The sequence below is a fragment of the Vigna unguiculata genome, chromosome 11 (assembly GCF_037176805.1).
Source record: "Vigna unguiculata cultivar grain cowpea cultivar isolate G323 ecotype 2 chromosome 11, ASM3717680v1, whole genome shotgun sequence".
Classification (NCBI taxonomy): domain Eukaryota; kingdom Viridiplantae; phylum Streptophyta; class Magnoliopsida; order Fabales; family Fabaceae; genus Vigna; species Vigna unguiculata.
This window is the reverse complement of record NC_140802.1, coordinates 45,246,923-45,262,198: the sequence shown is the minus strand read 5'-3', so window position 1 is coordinate 45,262,198 and position 15,276 is coordinate 45,246,923. Positions and strand designations below refer to the sequence as shown.

The window sequence follows — 15,276 nt, the reverse complement described above, 5'->3', positions numbered from 1 at the left end:
CTTCTTTGAAAGAGAAATTTGGCAGGGAAAAGATTTTGGTATGGTGATGGGAGCAGAATCATTGTTACAACTAGAGATAAACATTTACTTGATGTTGGTGAAATCAAAAACAGATATGAAGTGAAAGTGCTAAACAACCAAGAGTCTCTGGAACTCTTCTGTCAAAGAGCCTTTGGAAACAGTTTTCCTGAAACAAAATATGAAGATCTGTCAAATCGTGCAATAAGCTGTTGCAAAGGCCTCCCACTGGCCTTAAGAGTTCTGGGCTCTCATATAAAAGGAAAGGATTTTGGTGCATGGTTGAAAGCATTAGAGAGATATGAAAATAGTCCACATGAAGATGTTCAGAAAGTTCTCAGAATCAGCTATGATAGCTTGCCCTTGAATGAGAAAAATATTTTTCTGGACATTGCATGCTTCTTCAAAGGGCAAAGATCAGAATATGTAGAAAGAGTATTGGATGCGTGTGACTTGAATTCAGGAGATGGCATTGATACATTAGTTAATAAATCTTTATTAACTGTTAACAGCCAAAGTAAATGTTTGGAGATGCATGAACTGATACAAGACATGGGTAGAGAGATTGTCAAACAGGAAGCATTAAATGAAATTGGTGAACGCAGCAGATTATGGTTTCACGAAGATGTTCTTCAAGTGCTTGATGGTAATATGGTAAGTGACAGTGACCAACTTTGTTTCTTGATTTTTATCATTTTCAAACATCTTAGCTTAAAATTGTGACAACATAATTGATTTCACTTGTGATTGTTTTGAAGGGAAGTGGGAAGATTCAAGGACTAATGCTTGATCCCCCTCAAAGAGAAGAAATTGAATGTACTGATACTGTATTTGAGAAGATGAAGAACCTTAGAATTCTCATTGTTCGTAATACGAGCTTTTCACATGAGCCTAGTTGTCTCCCAAATAACTTGAGGCTACTTGATTGGAAGAATTACCCTTCACAATCTTTCCCTTCAGAATTTTACCCCAGGAAAATTGGGGCATTCAATTTACGTAGAAGTCCTCTACTCAAACTGGAAAAGCCATTTAAGGTACTAGTGCTTCTTTTTTAGATTTCTTGATCTTACTGTATATAAACATTTGTTCTTTCAATCATCTTCTTCTAAAACAATTGACATGATGCGGATGAATTGTTGTTGATTAAGTGATTTACTTATGTTTTGCAGAGATTTCAGCATTTGACTTATATGAATATATCTTACTGTAATATGGTTACTGAATTTCCTGATGTGTCTGGGGCCAAAAATTTAAGAGAATTGAGACTCGATGGATGCGAGAACCTGGTTACTATTCATGAATCAGTTGGACTTCTGGGTAACCTTGTTTTTCTAAGTGCGTCAGAATGCAACCTACTCACAAAGTTTGTGCCAACAATGTATTTGCCTTCTCTCGAATATCTTTCCATAAACCTCTGCACAAAACTAGCATTCTTCCCAGAGATCAGCGGAACGATGAACAGCAAATTAAAGATTAATATGTTGGATACAGCTATTAAGAAGCTTCCAGAATCCATTGAGAAACTTACTGGGCTTAACTCTCTTGAGATGACAGATTGCAAGGAACTTCAACATATACCAAGTACCTTATTTACGTTGCCAAATTTTGTCACATTAAAAGTTGGAGGATGTCGTCGACTTCGAGAGTCATTTACAAGGATCAAAGGAAGTCATTCAGTGCACCCAAAACTCGAGACATTACATTTCGACAATGCTTATCTATCAGACGATGATGTTCGTATGATTATGTACCATTTTCCTAACTTGAAAGAGTTAAATATATCGTGCAACCCAGTTGTGCATCTCCCAGCATGCATTAAAGAATCTACAAAGTTGACAAGTCTTCACCTGAGGTATTGTTATCAGCTTCAAGAAATTCCCGCACTGCCGTCAAGTGTTCAGAAAGTAGATGCAAAATACTGCAGTTCCTTAACATCGGAGTCATCAAACATCTTGTGGTCTCAGGTTAAGTAGCACTACTTTTACTGATATATATATTTACATAGCCAACAACTTAGTATTTTGGTCTTTAAGGGATCTTTTTGGACCTAGTTCCACAAGTTCATTTGCATATTATTTCATTCGTATAACAAAAGAAAATAACAAAGTATATAATATATGAGAGTGGAAAACACAAAAGTAAGTTTTTTTTTTTCTGATGTGTGGAATGTTTCACAGGTTCGTAAAGAGATGACAAGATTAGAGTTGGTAATGCCGACAAGGGAGATTCCAGAATGGTTCGACCATGTTAATGAGGGAGGGATTCCAATTTTCAATGCCCGTATAAAGTTCCCAGCTGTTGCTCTAGCTTTAGTGTTCGGTGAGGAGGATGCTAAAACCAAGAGAAAAAAAATGCCAGGTCGGTGGAGAACTGTTGGAATGCACTTATTCATTGAAGGTGAACGCAGACGGTACCATAATTTCAGTGTGGCCAAGAATCATGTGTTGTTGTGTGACCTACGAGTTTTGTTCAATTTGGAAGAGTGGGATGATTTAGGTTTTGGAGTAGGTAAGGATTGGAAGAACGTACGAGTTTTATGTGAAACAAACTTGAGTCTACGTTCATGGGGAGTTTATGTGTACAAAACTGAGACGAACATGGAGGATATCAAGTTCGTGAGTCAAGATCCCAGTTCCTCTTTTGCGTTGAGTCGTCGCCAGATGATAAGTGATCGGTTCAAAAAACAAATCAAGAAAAAAAGTTTGAATCTGCCAGAAATGCATAGGGAGTTTCGTATATGGAGAACTGGATCTAGAAAAGGCTTGTCTTTTGAAGGTGAAAGTAGCCGAGATTTGGAAAAAGCATGGAGAAGGGTGATGGCCTTAAGAGAGGAGGAAGGTGGATCAGGAATGAACATTGAGGATGAGAAAAACAAGGAGGTGGATTCACTGTTGGATATGCTGGCAACTGCAGAACTTGATAAACATTTTGATTAACCTTAACACTCACACTGATGAACCCTTCACTTCGCAATGTTGCTGTCAATTTTAAGCAAACTTCTCTGCTTCTTTTCTCTGTGAATTTTCTTACCTAAGTTCCTTCTCTAAGATTTGGCATATGTACTGTCTGCCTAGCTACATTTCAGTATCTAAGAATGAATGTTATGGGACCTAAATAGAATTTCAGTTTCATAAATTCAAAAAGAATGCATACATTTAGAATTAAATACAATTGATGAATGAAATAGAAACAACAAAGCATTGAATAACGAATTCTTAAGAGCTTAATGAAAGGCAAAATCTTGATTTAGTTGACAGAGCTGCAAATCTTTCTGATGATTCCAGCTGATCCGGTTAAAGGTTGAATATCTCCCATTTTGATCATAGCAGCTGCAAAGTCAGACTTAAAGGTTGTTGGATTGTTGCTGTATTCAGACACAATAGAATCTGTAGAGCCTCCACTAAATAGCACTTGATCAGAGTGAAGAAGACCCTTCTTCTGAATCAAATTCTTGAAGTAGTTGTTGTCAAATGAATTAGGTGTCACCAAATCTAGTGCTGCCAATTTCTTATCATTTTCGTTGTTATTAAGGGAAGGACAACCTCGTCGACGAGTGCTAGCAAATCCAGCATCAATGTCACTTGCATTGCTGTATATCCTTCCACGGAATGTGAAACATTGAGCTTGTCCAATTGTGTGAGCACCTGCACTCATTAGAACATATATAAAAAAACTGTACTCTGAAACCGGTGAAAGAAAAATATAAGCAATTTGATTCATCAATTACCAGAAAGAGTAACCATGTCTCTGGCAGTGAGTCCCTTCTTTTGGAATCTAGAAATAAGAGTGTCAAGATCGTCTGTGAAAAGTGGAAGGTCACCAGTAGCTTCACTTTTGCTTGCTGTGGTAGAATCTCTTCTTCCAAGATTCACAGTCCATGATGGACCACCCACCTGATCAAGAATTAAAAAAATGAATGATTAATTGCTATATAAGTTAAAAAACCATCAAACATTTGTGAAGCTAAATTTGTTACTCACAGCAAATGATGCATCACGAGCAGCTACTGCCACAATGTCTGCACATGATACAACTCCTGGACACACTTTCTCAACCTCAGTTTTTGCTTGATCGATGACGTTATATCCCCTTACTGAGTCAACATTCTGAAGTGCAGTCTTTTCGCTCTCGATGGAGGAGCTGTCATCAAGCAAAATTGATGCATCACAACCCTACAACGCAGATCAAAACATTCCCAGTTATTGTTCATGAATCTATATGTTCCGACTTAAGCTGATATATGGTGTTATTAAGAGATAAAGATGAACTGATGTGTATGTATACCTGAACAAAACAATCGTGAAAATGAAGGCGAATGAGAGATGCAGCCATGCGGCGTTCCTTAGAAACTGCGCTACGAATCACAGTTCTGATGGTGGAAAGTGCATTGGGACATGTACTGTCGTAAAACTTAGAAGACAATTGTGCATCACATACTGTGGCTAACAACACCAACGTAGTGACAACAAAACTTGCTGTGCTTGAGGTTCTGCGCGCCATCTATGAATGTCACGTTCTAATATGAATTACAATGAACTGAATCTGTTATTTAACTCAACACTGAAGAGAAGTTAAGAACTAATTGGTATTGAAGAATAAAGAGAGGGAATGAATATGAAGATGATGGAAAAAGATGGTGGAATGGTGGTGAATTTATAGGAGGTTTTAGTTTGTGTTAGAATCATTCGCAGTCATTAAAATCTGCTCAACGCGGTGTTGTGCTAAAGGTGGTAGCTTGCGATATGCATTGTATAAAACTTTTTGATTTGACATTGTGATTTATGACCAATTCTTGCGTTCATTAATCTTTTTGTCGCTAATTCCAGCTGGTGGCATGTTAATTATTTTGACATTTTCTGTTTTGAATATATCTTAGTATATGACAAGTCGTTCATCGTATAAGTTCATGAACGGTGGCTAGTTTCCAAGAAAATGCCATGACAAACTTGTACGAACATGTTTGTTTGTTTGTGTTGTGCCATAATCACACACACGTGCTACAAATATTAATTGAACTATCATTTTGAAATACATGTACTTAGTTATTAGTATTGGAAACTTTTAAAATCATGGATCAAATTTGTTTGTAAATTAACAAGGGAGGAAAAGTACGTGGAATAAAATAGATGTAACGTATAAATATTGTACTGTTTAGCATCTAACCATTGTTACCATGCTATATTTAGTTGCTTTGTCACTCTAATGATTAATTTATTAATTTTTTTGACCAAGGCTTCTCTAATCATTAATCACTTATTTTATATACAATTTTGCTAACGGTAATTGTATGATTAGTCAGTTTGACTTTTTATCATACTTTGCTAACGTAATTGTAGTTGACTTTCTGATTATAACAATTATCTATTCTGAATTTGATTCTTTATATAGTTGCCATTCTTGATGTTGACAGTTTGTCAACCTTCAAAAAAGAGAAAGTTCCCACCCACAAATTTATTTTCTTTTGAAAAAAAATAAATACTTTTATTTTCCTTAATTTGACTTCAGCGCGTATCAGTACATTTCTTTAGAGTGACTAGTAAACTCTTATCGAAATAAAGCAATTCATTCTGTTCATCGTACACCTTATCTAAAATAGTTCGTTTTGAAAAAAAAAAAAAAACTGATTGAAATATTTTCACTAAAAGTAATCAAATAGGTTTTCTAATTTTTTTGTCGAAAATAAATTTAATATTTCTTAATATATCCTTCTAAAAATATATACAGATGTAATTATTTAATTGCTATCATATTGGTAATTTTTTTATATAAAACACGGCATCAAGATAGTTAATTAATTTAGATTATATATAAAGTCATCGAACGGGTAATATTCAGTAAATTTTGTATATAATCGACGTCAATTCTATCTATTATTCTGTTTGTATAAATGGATGAATCAAAATTATGATGTGGGATACTGTTTCAATCACAAAAATCAAGTCACTTTGCAACTTTGTTTTGGTCAAACTAATCTGTTAATTAAACAATATCATGTGAAAAAACATAAAGACAAGGAGAAGCCGACAAGGTGTCTTTCAAGGAAGCTTTGTAATGGTAAGATAAGATTAATAGAAAAATGCATGCAACACGAAAGCACGTGAAATAGAGAGCAACAAATCCTCTGTTAAACAAATAAATTGCAATTAATGGATCAAATAACTTGGCAAAGCAAAATTGAAGTAATCCAAATTCCCATTTTGGGTTATAGTATAGGCATAGTTATAGAGTTGGTCAACTCCTACCGCGCCATCAACTCACAAAAACACGTTGCAGCAGATAATAGTGACCCAGCCAGCTTTTGCACATTACATTCATTTCACTATGCCAATTTCTCACACAACCAAATCATGCCCTATAAATTCACCACCATTCCACCCTTTTTTTCATCATCTTCAATCATTTTCTTTCTTCTTAAGCATCATTCACTTCCTTTCTTCTTTTGAGTGTTAGGTTACACTTATACATATTCGATTCTTATTTAGCCTTCCAAAAAACCACACAAATTCATGGCACATAGAAATCCAAGTATCACTATAGGTTTTGTTGTCACTACGTTGGTGTTGTTAGCCACAGTATGTGATGCACAATTGTCTTCAAAGTTTTATGACAGTACATGTCCCAATGCACTTTCCACCATCAGAACTGTGATTCGTACTGCAGTTTCTAAAGAACGCCGCATGGCTGCCTCTCTCATTCGCCTTCATTTTCACGATTGTTTTGTTCAGGTATACAAACCCATTAGTTTATCTTTATCTGTTAATAACACCATATATAAGCTTAATTTGGAACATATAGATTCATGAACAATAACTGGGAATGTTTTGATATGCGTTGCAGGGTTGTGATGCATCAATTTTGCTTGATGACAGCTCCTCCATTGAGAGCGAAAAGACTGCACTTCAGAATGTTAACTCAGTAAGGGGATATAACGTCATCGATCAAGCAAAAACTGAGGTGGAGAAAGTTTGTCCAGGAGTTGTATCATGTGCAGACATTGTGGCAGTAGCTGCTCGTGATGCATCATTTGCTGTGAGTTACAAACTTAGCTTCACAAATGTTTGATGGTTTTAACTCATATAGCAATTAATCATTCATTTTTTGAATTCTTGATCAGGTGGGTGGTCCATCATGGACAGTGAATCTTGGAAGAAGAGATTCTACCACAGCAAGCAAAAGTGAAGCTACTAGTGACCTTCCACTTTTCACAGACGATCTTGACACTCTTATTTCTAGATTCCAAAAGAAGGGACTCACTGCCAGAGACATGGTTACTCTATCTGGTAATTGATGAATCAAATTGCTTATATTTTTCTTTCACCGGTTTCAGAGTATAGTTTTTTATATGTGTTCCAATGAGTGCAGGTGCTCACACAATTGGACAAGCTCAATGTTTCACATTCCGTGGAAGGATATACAACAATGCAAGTGACATTGATGCTGGATTTGCTAGCACTCGTCGACGAGGTTGTCCTTCCCTTAATAACAACGAAAATGACAAGAAATTGGCAGCACTAGATTTGGTGACACCTAATTCATTTGACAACAACTACTTCAAGAATTTGATTCAGAAGAAGGGTCTTCTTCACTCTGATCAAGTGTTATTCAGTGGAGGCTCTACAGATTCTATTGTGTCCGAATACAGCGAAAATCCAACAACCTTTAAGTCTGACTTTGCAGCTGCTATGATCAAAATGGGAGATATTCAGCCTTTAACTGGTTCAGCTGGAATTATCAGAAAGATTTGTACCTCTATCAACTAAGTTCATGGACATATCAGTTCTTACTGTGTTTCCTTTCATAAATTATTTCATTTTCACCGAAACAAGTGTTATTCATTTAATTGTATGTAATCCTTTCGTTTTCAATGATCAATAAAGTATAAGTTTCATTGGTTCTCTTTATTTATTTGTTTTTGTGAAGTTTCAATTCACTTCCAGAATTTACTCGTTTTTTATTATTATTTTAGTCCTTGGAAAAAAAATTTAAAAATAGTTTCTAAATATTTTAAACTAGGCTTAATTTCTAGCCATCTCAATCCGAAAGGCCAAAATTGAGTCAGTCGTAGATGATACAAGTTGTTGACCAAGGTTAACACTCTTCAAATGTCAATTTTCGTTTATATTTATTTTGGTTTAAAATAAATTTAATTTTTTGTTACACTAAAATACATAATATATTTTTAAAAGGAAACTTTTTTTCATTGCACTGTACTTTAATTTTTTTTTTTTTTTCAAAGCTCTATTTATGTGTCTGTATATTATGAAATGTTGTTTTTGCACAAAAGAAATCTAAGGTGATTTTATGACTATATTTAACGATATAGTTCAAAACCATGTTTTAAACATAAAAAATTATATTTTTGACTACTAAATTTTGACAACTTTCTTTTATAATTTTATGTGTTATTTTTTAAGTGATTCTCCATCTTTGTATTTTCTCATTCTCAATATTTCAAAATCACTTAAAAAATATCCTCATATTCTAAGAAAAAATTGTCAAAATTTAATAGTCAAGATATCATTATCTTTTAACCATCTCTGATGCCAATAGAAATTCGTTGAAAGGTGCTAATTAACTTGCTTTTTCACAGAAAGAAATAGTTTGTATATTTTGCTCACAATATACTTTTAAAAGGATCTGAATGCTAATCTAAACACCAACTTAGAATTATAAAAGTCAACTACGCGTTAAAAAAAACAAAAAATATACCAAAGAATGGTGTATGCAGTATGATAAAAAAATATATATTCTTTCTTACTATATAAACAACTTGATAGATCGAAAAACAAAATTAATATATATATATATATATATATATATATATATATATATGATATTGAATAAAATAGACAATTTAGTATTATAAATAAAAATATATATTCCTAATTCGGCTTTGCAAATTGTCTACTTTGATAGAAAATTGTCTAAAAAATTACTTTTGATAGAAGGGCTACCGTTCGGGGTCATAAAAACTTTAAAAGCAGGCCAATATTACTTAACAATTTTTTTTTTCTTTTAGATAGTTTACTTTATAATTTTTGTATCATTCATTTTTAGTTTAAAAAAAATTACTATTCACACTTTTCTACGTTGTTTATTTAATATAATATTTCATTTAAAATTAAGTTTACTTTATTAATTTTGATTAACTCAATCTTAATATTTATTTCATATAATTATATACAATATACTTTGTTAGAAATATATATATAAATAATTTAAATACATTTTGATCATAAAAATTATTAAAAGACTATAAATTTAATTATACTTTTATAATTTTAAATTAATTTGATAAATATATTATATTTTTTTTATAATGATATTTCAACAATATTTTTTTATAATTTGAAGTGAGATATTTTAAGTAATTTTAAAACATAAAAAAATAAGAAAATGAAAAAATATACGTCAAATAAAGTTATGAAAATATAATTGTTAAAAAATAATTTTCTTTTTCTCTACCCTCTCTCATGTTCTTCGGATCGATCATCTTCAGATTGGTCAAAGTCTTTCTTTCATCAGGCTCCAAAACGCGTTTTATGCATCAGTTTCTCCAATTTAAGTTGTCACCACTTTGTTTTAACGATTAAAGAAGTGTGGACTTTTTTGTTGTGTTTTACTGTACTGTTACTTTGCTCTGCGCGAAGGTTTGGGTTTCTCATTGTTATAGTTTGGTTCTGTTCCTGTTATGGGTTTGTTTGTTGTTTGGTGTGAGTAGTGCGTGTGGGTGAGTGAGAGAGAGAGAGAGAGAGAAAGGAAGAGGGCTTGCGTGTATAGTTGCAATAATCGATAAAGAGAAAGAAATGGTGGCAGAGGAAGAAGTAGTGTCTATGTTTGATGAGACAACGATAAAAGCTCAAAGGGCTGCAAGGAGTGAAAACTGGAGATTGTTCAAGAAAATCTTTGAGGAAGACAAGAAGCGTTTGGTGGAGCCTTTTGACTTGTTCGGGAACACTGCAATTCACATTGCAACACGTTCGAACAATCCAAGGCTTCTCCACGAGTTGTTGGAAATGCTGAGTGAGAAGGAGCGGTGGCATGCATTGAGGAAGGGGAATTGTGTGAATAACACCCTTCTCCATGAGATCGTCCTTGGTACTGCGGTTGAGATGGTTGGTGTTGTGTTGAAGTTTGAGAAAGAGGCAGCACCAGAAGAAGAAAAGAGAAGGGTGGCATTGCTAGAGATCCAAAATGACTCAGGTGAGACACCTCTCTTTGTTGCTGCTAAGCTTGGCAGGCTTGAGATGCTCAAATATATGGCCAGACATGTTGAGGGTGACATAACAAGTCATTTTGTTAGATTTGACAAATATTCGGCTCTTCATGCTAGCATTCTTGGACAGTTTTTTGGTACGTAAATGTCTCACTTTGTGTTTTCTGTCTCTATCTACTCAGTATTATTAACCATGAAAAGAATAAGGGTTTGTAGTGATACCAAATCGATCTATAATACTTAAAGCAAAAGTATACTCTTTTTTAATATGTAAAGAGAAGTGTAGAATTAAGAAAAGATTTCATGATGGTGTATAAGAAGACAGTGACTAGGGTGTTGATTCTCTCTTTCTGGTACAGATGTTGCTGTCTGGTTGATAAAAATGGATGAGAAACTAGCTCAACACAAGGATATGAATGGAATGACATGTCTTCAACTTCTATCCAATATGCCACTTGTATTTAGGAGCCAAGCCCCTGCCATGGGAACAGTGAAGAATCTTATATATAAAAGTACATCTCTCTGTCTCAATATTCCATTTTCCTAAATCTACATATATTATGTTACAATCAATTTTTTCAAAAGTCACACTTCACTTTTGAATACAATGGGTATATAGAGACACACACAACATGAATTGGTTCTCATTGATTGAAATTTGGCTGACACAGTGCTTCCGGAGGAAGGATATGAAATCCATGATGATGATGAAAATGAAAGCGCTGACTACACACATCAAAGGAAAGATATAGAAAGTGGCCAACAAGACGAGGCCAAGTTTCCTAGTTCAGGTACTCTTGTCATTAAAATTGTTTGTTAATGTGCAGGCATAATCACCACATTCTTCACACACAAGAATTAAGAAAATGAAATTCCTAGTGGAAAGTGTAAACCACAAGTGTAAGTCAATGCTCACGCGACAAAAATTCACAAATTTGCAGATCGGTGGAGGATCAACTATGCTATTTGGAGAACGCTGGCTAAAGGTTACGAGTTACAGATAGCTTTAATCATTAACAGATGTTATATCTTATTATTTTGTCATGCGATTTGATTTAACATGAGTAAGATTATCTCATCCGTCAACTACTGACAAAACAAACCAGATTAATTGTGTCTTATAGTTAGTTTCTGTTTGATCAGTTCTCTGCATGATCATGCATGTGCAGAGTTCGATGGGATTGGACGTATATGGAAACTAAAGAAACAGCATAAGTTAGCAGAGCATCTTTCTGAGTTGTTAGTGCAGAAGGACTTTTCATGGCAGATTTCATTTCACGAAAACTTGCACCCCCTTATTATGTCCCCGGTTCTTTCCAAATCAGACAGGATAAAACACACTCACCACATGAAGGAGATGCACAAGACCAATAGTGAAATGTCCCGTTCTACAAGTTACAGACCTATAACCACAGAAAAACTTAGCATTCCCCATTATAAGAACTACACGCCACTTCTCTTGGCAGCTGGCTCAGGAATCGTGGAAATCGTTGGGAAAATCATTGACAGGTTTCCGGAGGCCATTTGTCACGTTAGCCAGGACGAACACAACGTTCTGCACATGGCTGTGAAGCACCGTCAGCTGAAAATCTTCAACTTGCTAAAGAAACATTCGGCGTTCAAATCATTGATATTCCGGATAACTGCAGAAGGTCGAACTCTCTTGCACCAAATTTCGAGAATGGAGTTTTACGTAGAGCAGCACCTACCTGGTGTTGCATTCCAACTCCAGGACGAGTTGCGCTGGTACGAAGTAAGGTCCTATTCATCTCATCCTTTACAAGAAGAAATCATTACACCCTTTTCCGTTTATTCTTTAATGCATTCAACAAAATAGTGAATTAATTAGTACTTGATGTTAGGTTTATGGAGAGAGTTTTACTGGGGAGACACAACATCGTCTGAACCGATTTTATCCATCGATTATGATATCACTGCTAGGCTTATAGGAGGAGTTTCACCGAGGGACATAACACAATGAAATCTGAACTTAATCACACAAGAGATTAACATCATTCTCAACCTATAACCTTAAAACAATAGGTTTATGGATCTTTATTCTATTTAGTGCTCTATTTTCTGATTTATATCAAATGTGGACTTAGATTCACACTTGTATTCCTAATACTTGAATTTGTGACACTTGTATTCCTAATACTTGAATTTGTGGTGTGCAGCGAGTGAAACACATTGTTCCAACATACTACCTGATGCACTGTGACAAAGACGGGCTAACGGCGGAGGATGTGTTGGAAATGGAGCATCGAGAGATGCACAAAGAAGCAAAAGGGTGGATTAAGGAAACGGCGCAGTCATGCTCAACCGTGGCTGTCCTTGTTGCCACGGTGGTTTTTGCGGCGGCGTACACCATCCCAGGTGGCACTAATCAGAACAATGGCTTCCCAATGTTTCTTGGTTCTCGAGTGTTTCTGTTCTACACTGTGACGGACGTTGTGGCACTTGTGAGCTCACTGGCATCAGTGCTGATGTTTCTGTCAATACTAACCTCCCCTTATGAGCTGTGGGATTTCCGGAGTTATCTGCCGCGAAAACTGAGCTTAGGGTTTGCCTTTCTCTTCTTCTCGTTGGTGTGCACGATGCTCACACTCAGTGCAACAGTTTTGCTGACCATTCGGTTGGGGAATCACCAGAAATGGGCTTACGTTTTGTTTGGCTGTGCTGTGTTCTTCCCTGTCGTCATTTTTTGGCGAATGCAATTTCCACTGTACAACATGTTCCAACGTCTCGCCCAGCGGCTATTTAAGAAGCTTACGCGAGCAGTACCAAACTACCTTGTCAAATATTCCGGGAAAAGGTCTCAGACAAGAAATTATCACGGGATATCAATGACTAGCTAGCTAGTTATGAGAAAATAATAATCGATTCATGTCATCTTAAACTTTGAAAAAGATATACCATACAAAAATAAATGCTTAAATATTTTTTTCGTCCTTATTTTCGTTTGTTACGAATGATCCTCATCTTTACCAAATGTTTAAAATGGTCATCATTCTCGCAATTCATGTTTAATTTAATCATTTTCTGTGACACCGTTTAAATCAGTAACGAAGCACTGTACAAGCGGCACTTACGTGTATTACGTTGAATTTTGGATGTGGATTATTAATGTTAAAATTTCAATTTGGGGCAAAATGTGCAATTAGGTATTGTCACTGCAATTAGGGATTGTCGTGGGTGGGAGACGATTTCTGCATCTCTGATTTGCAGAAGAAGCAATTGGACATGGTGATTTCTTCATTCGACTTCAATTTTCCATATAATCATCATCAACGAGGTAAGTGTTTTGCTCGTGGGTTTAGGGTTTTTGGGATTGTGATAAATTTTGCACATTTCAATCAGTTGGGGTTAGGGTTTTCGTGATTATGTTTTGGGATTTGTTTGTGGTTCAAGTGTTACAACACAGTGTTGCCTCCAACGATTACAACCATAGGTAAAGGAAGAAGATTGGGACCATGACATACCTATATAATGGGATTGTAAGAAGAAGATTGCGGCAAGACACCCAAACGAATTGGGAATGGAGGAAGAAAACTACAGGATGGCACCAACTACCCAACAATTCATTTTCAAAACCCTAGCTCACCTATTTATCCCCTATCTTTACTACACATGTACTGTACACACGTAATACACCACAATTCAATATAATACAAACAGTGTCACATGTACCGTGCTTCATTACTGATTTAAACGGCGTCACAGAAAATGACTAAATTAAATACGAATTGCAAAGATATTAAATACGAATTGCAAAGATGATGATCATTTTAAACATGTGGTAGAAATGAGGACCATTCGTAACAAACACTACAAATGAGGACGAACAAAGTATTTAAGTCAATAATAAATCTCATTACACAAAACTAACATGGCTTTCAATGGATTGTTTTTTGTTAGGAAATTATTTTTAAGATTATAACATTGCTTTTAAGACGATGGTACTTTGATACCAAAATTGTTTTTACTTTCATTGACACTATTTTATTTACTTACTTATAATTCAAAAAATTCTAAAAAAAATTCTAGCGTATTCTACGTTAAATTGAAATTTTTTCATGTTTTTACATTTTACATTTGTCATACATGTATTCAATATTTAGGATTTAGGTTCATCATCTCTAAAATTATTATGACAGGGTACAACAAAAAATAAATTAAATATATCAAAAAAATTATCGAAATAAAATATATCACACATTAAATAAAAAGGGCAATTTAGTATTATAAATAAAATATATATTCTTAATTCGGCTTTGCAAATTGTCGAAAATTTGCATTTTGTAAAACTTTTGATAGAAGGGCCATCGTTCACAACTGCAGCCATAAAAACTTTAAAAGCAGGTCAGGCCCAGGCCTGCCAGTAACTACGTGGGCCATAAATTCATCATGATAGTCCACCATATTTTAATGTGTGTAGGTAAAAATACGATAAAAAAAAAACAAAGGAGTTAACTCTCATTAAAAATACTTTTCTGGCAAATTAATAACTTACATATACACCACCCACGTGCTTATGAATAGGGGCACGAGATCTCTCATTTTAAAATCAGTAAACATAATTTAAAATATAAATATTGATTTATTTTTTAGTTTAATAATGGTCCCAAATTTTATCGAAATCATCAACGTTGTCTCTCAATTTTTTTTTTTCTCAATGCAATTTTTATATTTATTTTAAAAAGTTAAGGTGGTTCTTTCAGTTGACATCATTTATTAGATGAATATCTGACAATGTAGATGACACAGTAAAATATTGATATTGATATCACATTAAAGAATTCAACCATGATGGATAATGACACATGTCATTATACTATCACATTAAAAATATGGAGACTAGATTAAGTAAAAAAAAATTGAGAACCTTCAACAAATTGGGATCAAGAATGGTATTAAACCATATTTTTATTTTAAATTTCTTTATTTATATAAAAAAAAGTTATACAAATTTATATTTAGTTTTATATCATATCTAACGATTTTATTTGTACTAAAAGATTCTCGTTTCCATATTTTTCGAA

The 15,276-nt window shown here is 34.5% G+C and overlaps 4 protein-coding genes across 4 annotated transcripts; 3 read left to right on the top strand and 1 right to left on the bottom strand.

Moving 5' to 3' along the window:
• Window positions 1-15: 15 nt before the first annotated feature.
• Window positions 16-2,968, top strand: LOC114169254 (disease resistance protein Roq1-like; the record flags this gene model as incomplete). Its single annotated transcript, XM_028054311.2, has 4 exons — window positions 16-672; window positions 777-1,052; window positions 1,188-1,982; window positions 2,196-2,968. Coding segments are annotated over 4 exons (2,487 nt in total), but the record flags the coding sequence as incomplete, so codon positions are not given.
• A 151-nt stretch (window positions 2,969-3,119) lies between these two features.
• Window positions 3,120-4,652, bottom strand: LOC114169253 (lignin-forming anionic peroxidase-like). The gene is made up of 4 exons (XM_028054310.2): window positions 4,303-4,652; window positions 3,999-4,190; window positions 3,746-3,911; window positions 3,120-3,662 (listed from the first exon to the last, which is right to left on the bottom strand). The coding sequence occupies exons 1-4, from the start codon at window positions 4,516-4,518 to the stop codon at window positions 3,265-3,267; spliced, it is 972 nt and encodes a 323-aa protein (XP_027910111.1). The 5' UTR covers window positions 4,519-4,652; the 3' UTR covers window positions 3,120-3,264.
• A 1,752-nt stretch (window positions 4,653-6,404) lies between these two features.
• On the top strand, window positions 6,405-7,919 carry LOC114169251 (lignin-forming anionic peroxidase-like). The gene is made up of 4 exons (XM_028054308.2): window positions 6,405-6,743; window positions 6,856-7,047; window positions 7,133-7,298; window positions 7,381-7,919. The coding sequence occupies exons 1-4, from the start codon at window positions 6,525-6,527 to the stop codon at window positions 7,776-7,778; spliced, it is 975 nt and encodes a 324-aa protein (XP_027910109.1). The 5' UTR covers window positions 6,405-6,524; the 3' UTR covers window positions 7,779-7,919.
• Window positions 7,920-9,809: 1,890 nt separating this feature from the next.
• Window positions 9,810-13,189, top strand: LOC114169249 (uncharacterized). The gene is made up of 6 exons (XM_028054305.2): window positions 9,810-10,371; window positions 10,594-10,746; window positions 10,906-11,025; window positions 11,176-11,220; window positions 11,404-11,987; window positions 12,412-13,189. Exons 1-6 carry the CDS (start codon window positions 9,825-9,827, stop codon window positions 13,090-13,092), a joined length of 2,130 nt encoding a protein of 709 aa, XP_027910106.1. The 5' UTR covers window positions 9,810-9,824; the 3' UTR covers window positions 13,093-13,189.
• The last annotated feature ends 2,087 nt before the right edge of the window (window positions 13,190-15,276 follow it).

Excerpts from the sequence above, each read along its gene's own strand:
- LOC114169251 (XM_028054308.2), top strand. The coding sequence starts at position 6,525 with ATGGCACATAGAAATCCAAGTATCACTATAGGTTTTGTTGTCACTACG. Across the intron at positions 6,744-6,855 it reads TTCACGATTGTTTTGTTCAG|GGTTGTGATGCATCAATTTT; the intron begins GTATACAAACCC and ends TATGCGTTGCAG. Across the intron at positions 7,299-7,380 it reads AGACATGGTTACTCTATCTG|GTGCTCACACAATTGGACAA; the intron begins GTAATTGATGAA and ends CAATGAGTGCAG.
- LOC114169253 (XM_028054310.2), bottom strand. The coding sequence starts at position 4,518 with ATGGCGCGCAGAACCTCAAGCACAGCAAGTTTTGTTGTCACTACGTTG. Across the intron at positions 4,191-4,302 it reads TTCACGATTGTTTTGTTCAG|GGTTGTGATGCATCAATTTT; the intron begins GTATACATACAC and ends TCTGCGTTGTAG. Across the intron at positions 3,912-3,998 it reads CTCGTGATGCATCATTTGCT|GTGGGTGGTCCATCATGGAC; the intron begins GTGAGTAACAAA and ends ATTCTTGATCAG.
- LOC114169249 (XM_028054305.2), top strand. The coding sequence starts at position 9,825 with ATGGTGGCAGAGGAAGAAGTAGTGTCTATGTTTGATGAGACAACGATA. Across the intron at positions 11,026-11,175 it reads GGCCAAGTTTCCTAGTTCAG|ATCGGTGGAGGATCAACTAT; the intron begins GTACTCTTGTCA and ends ACAAATTTGCAG. Across the intron at positions 11,221-11,403 it reads TTGGAGAACGCTGGCTAAAG|AGTTCGATGGGATTGGACGT; the intron begins GTTACGAGTTAC and ends ATGCATGTGCAG.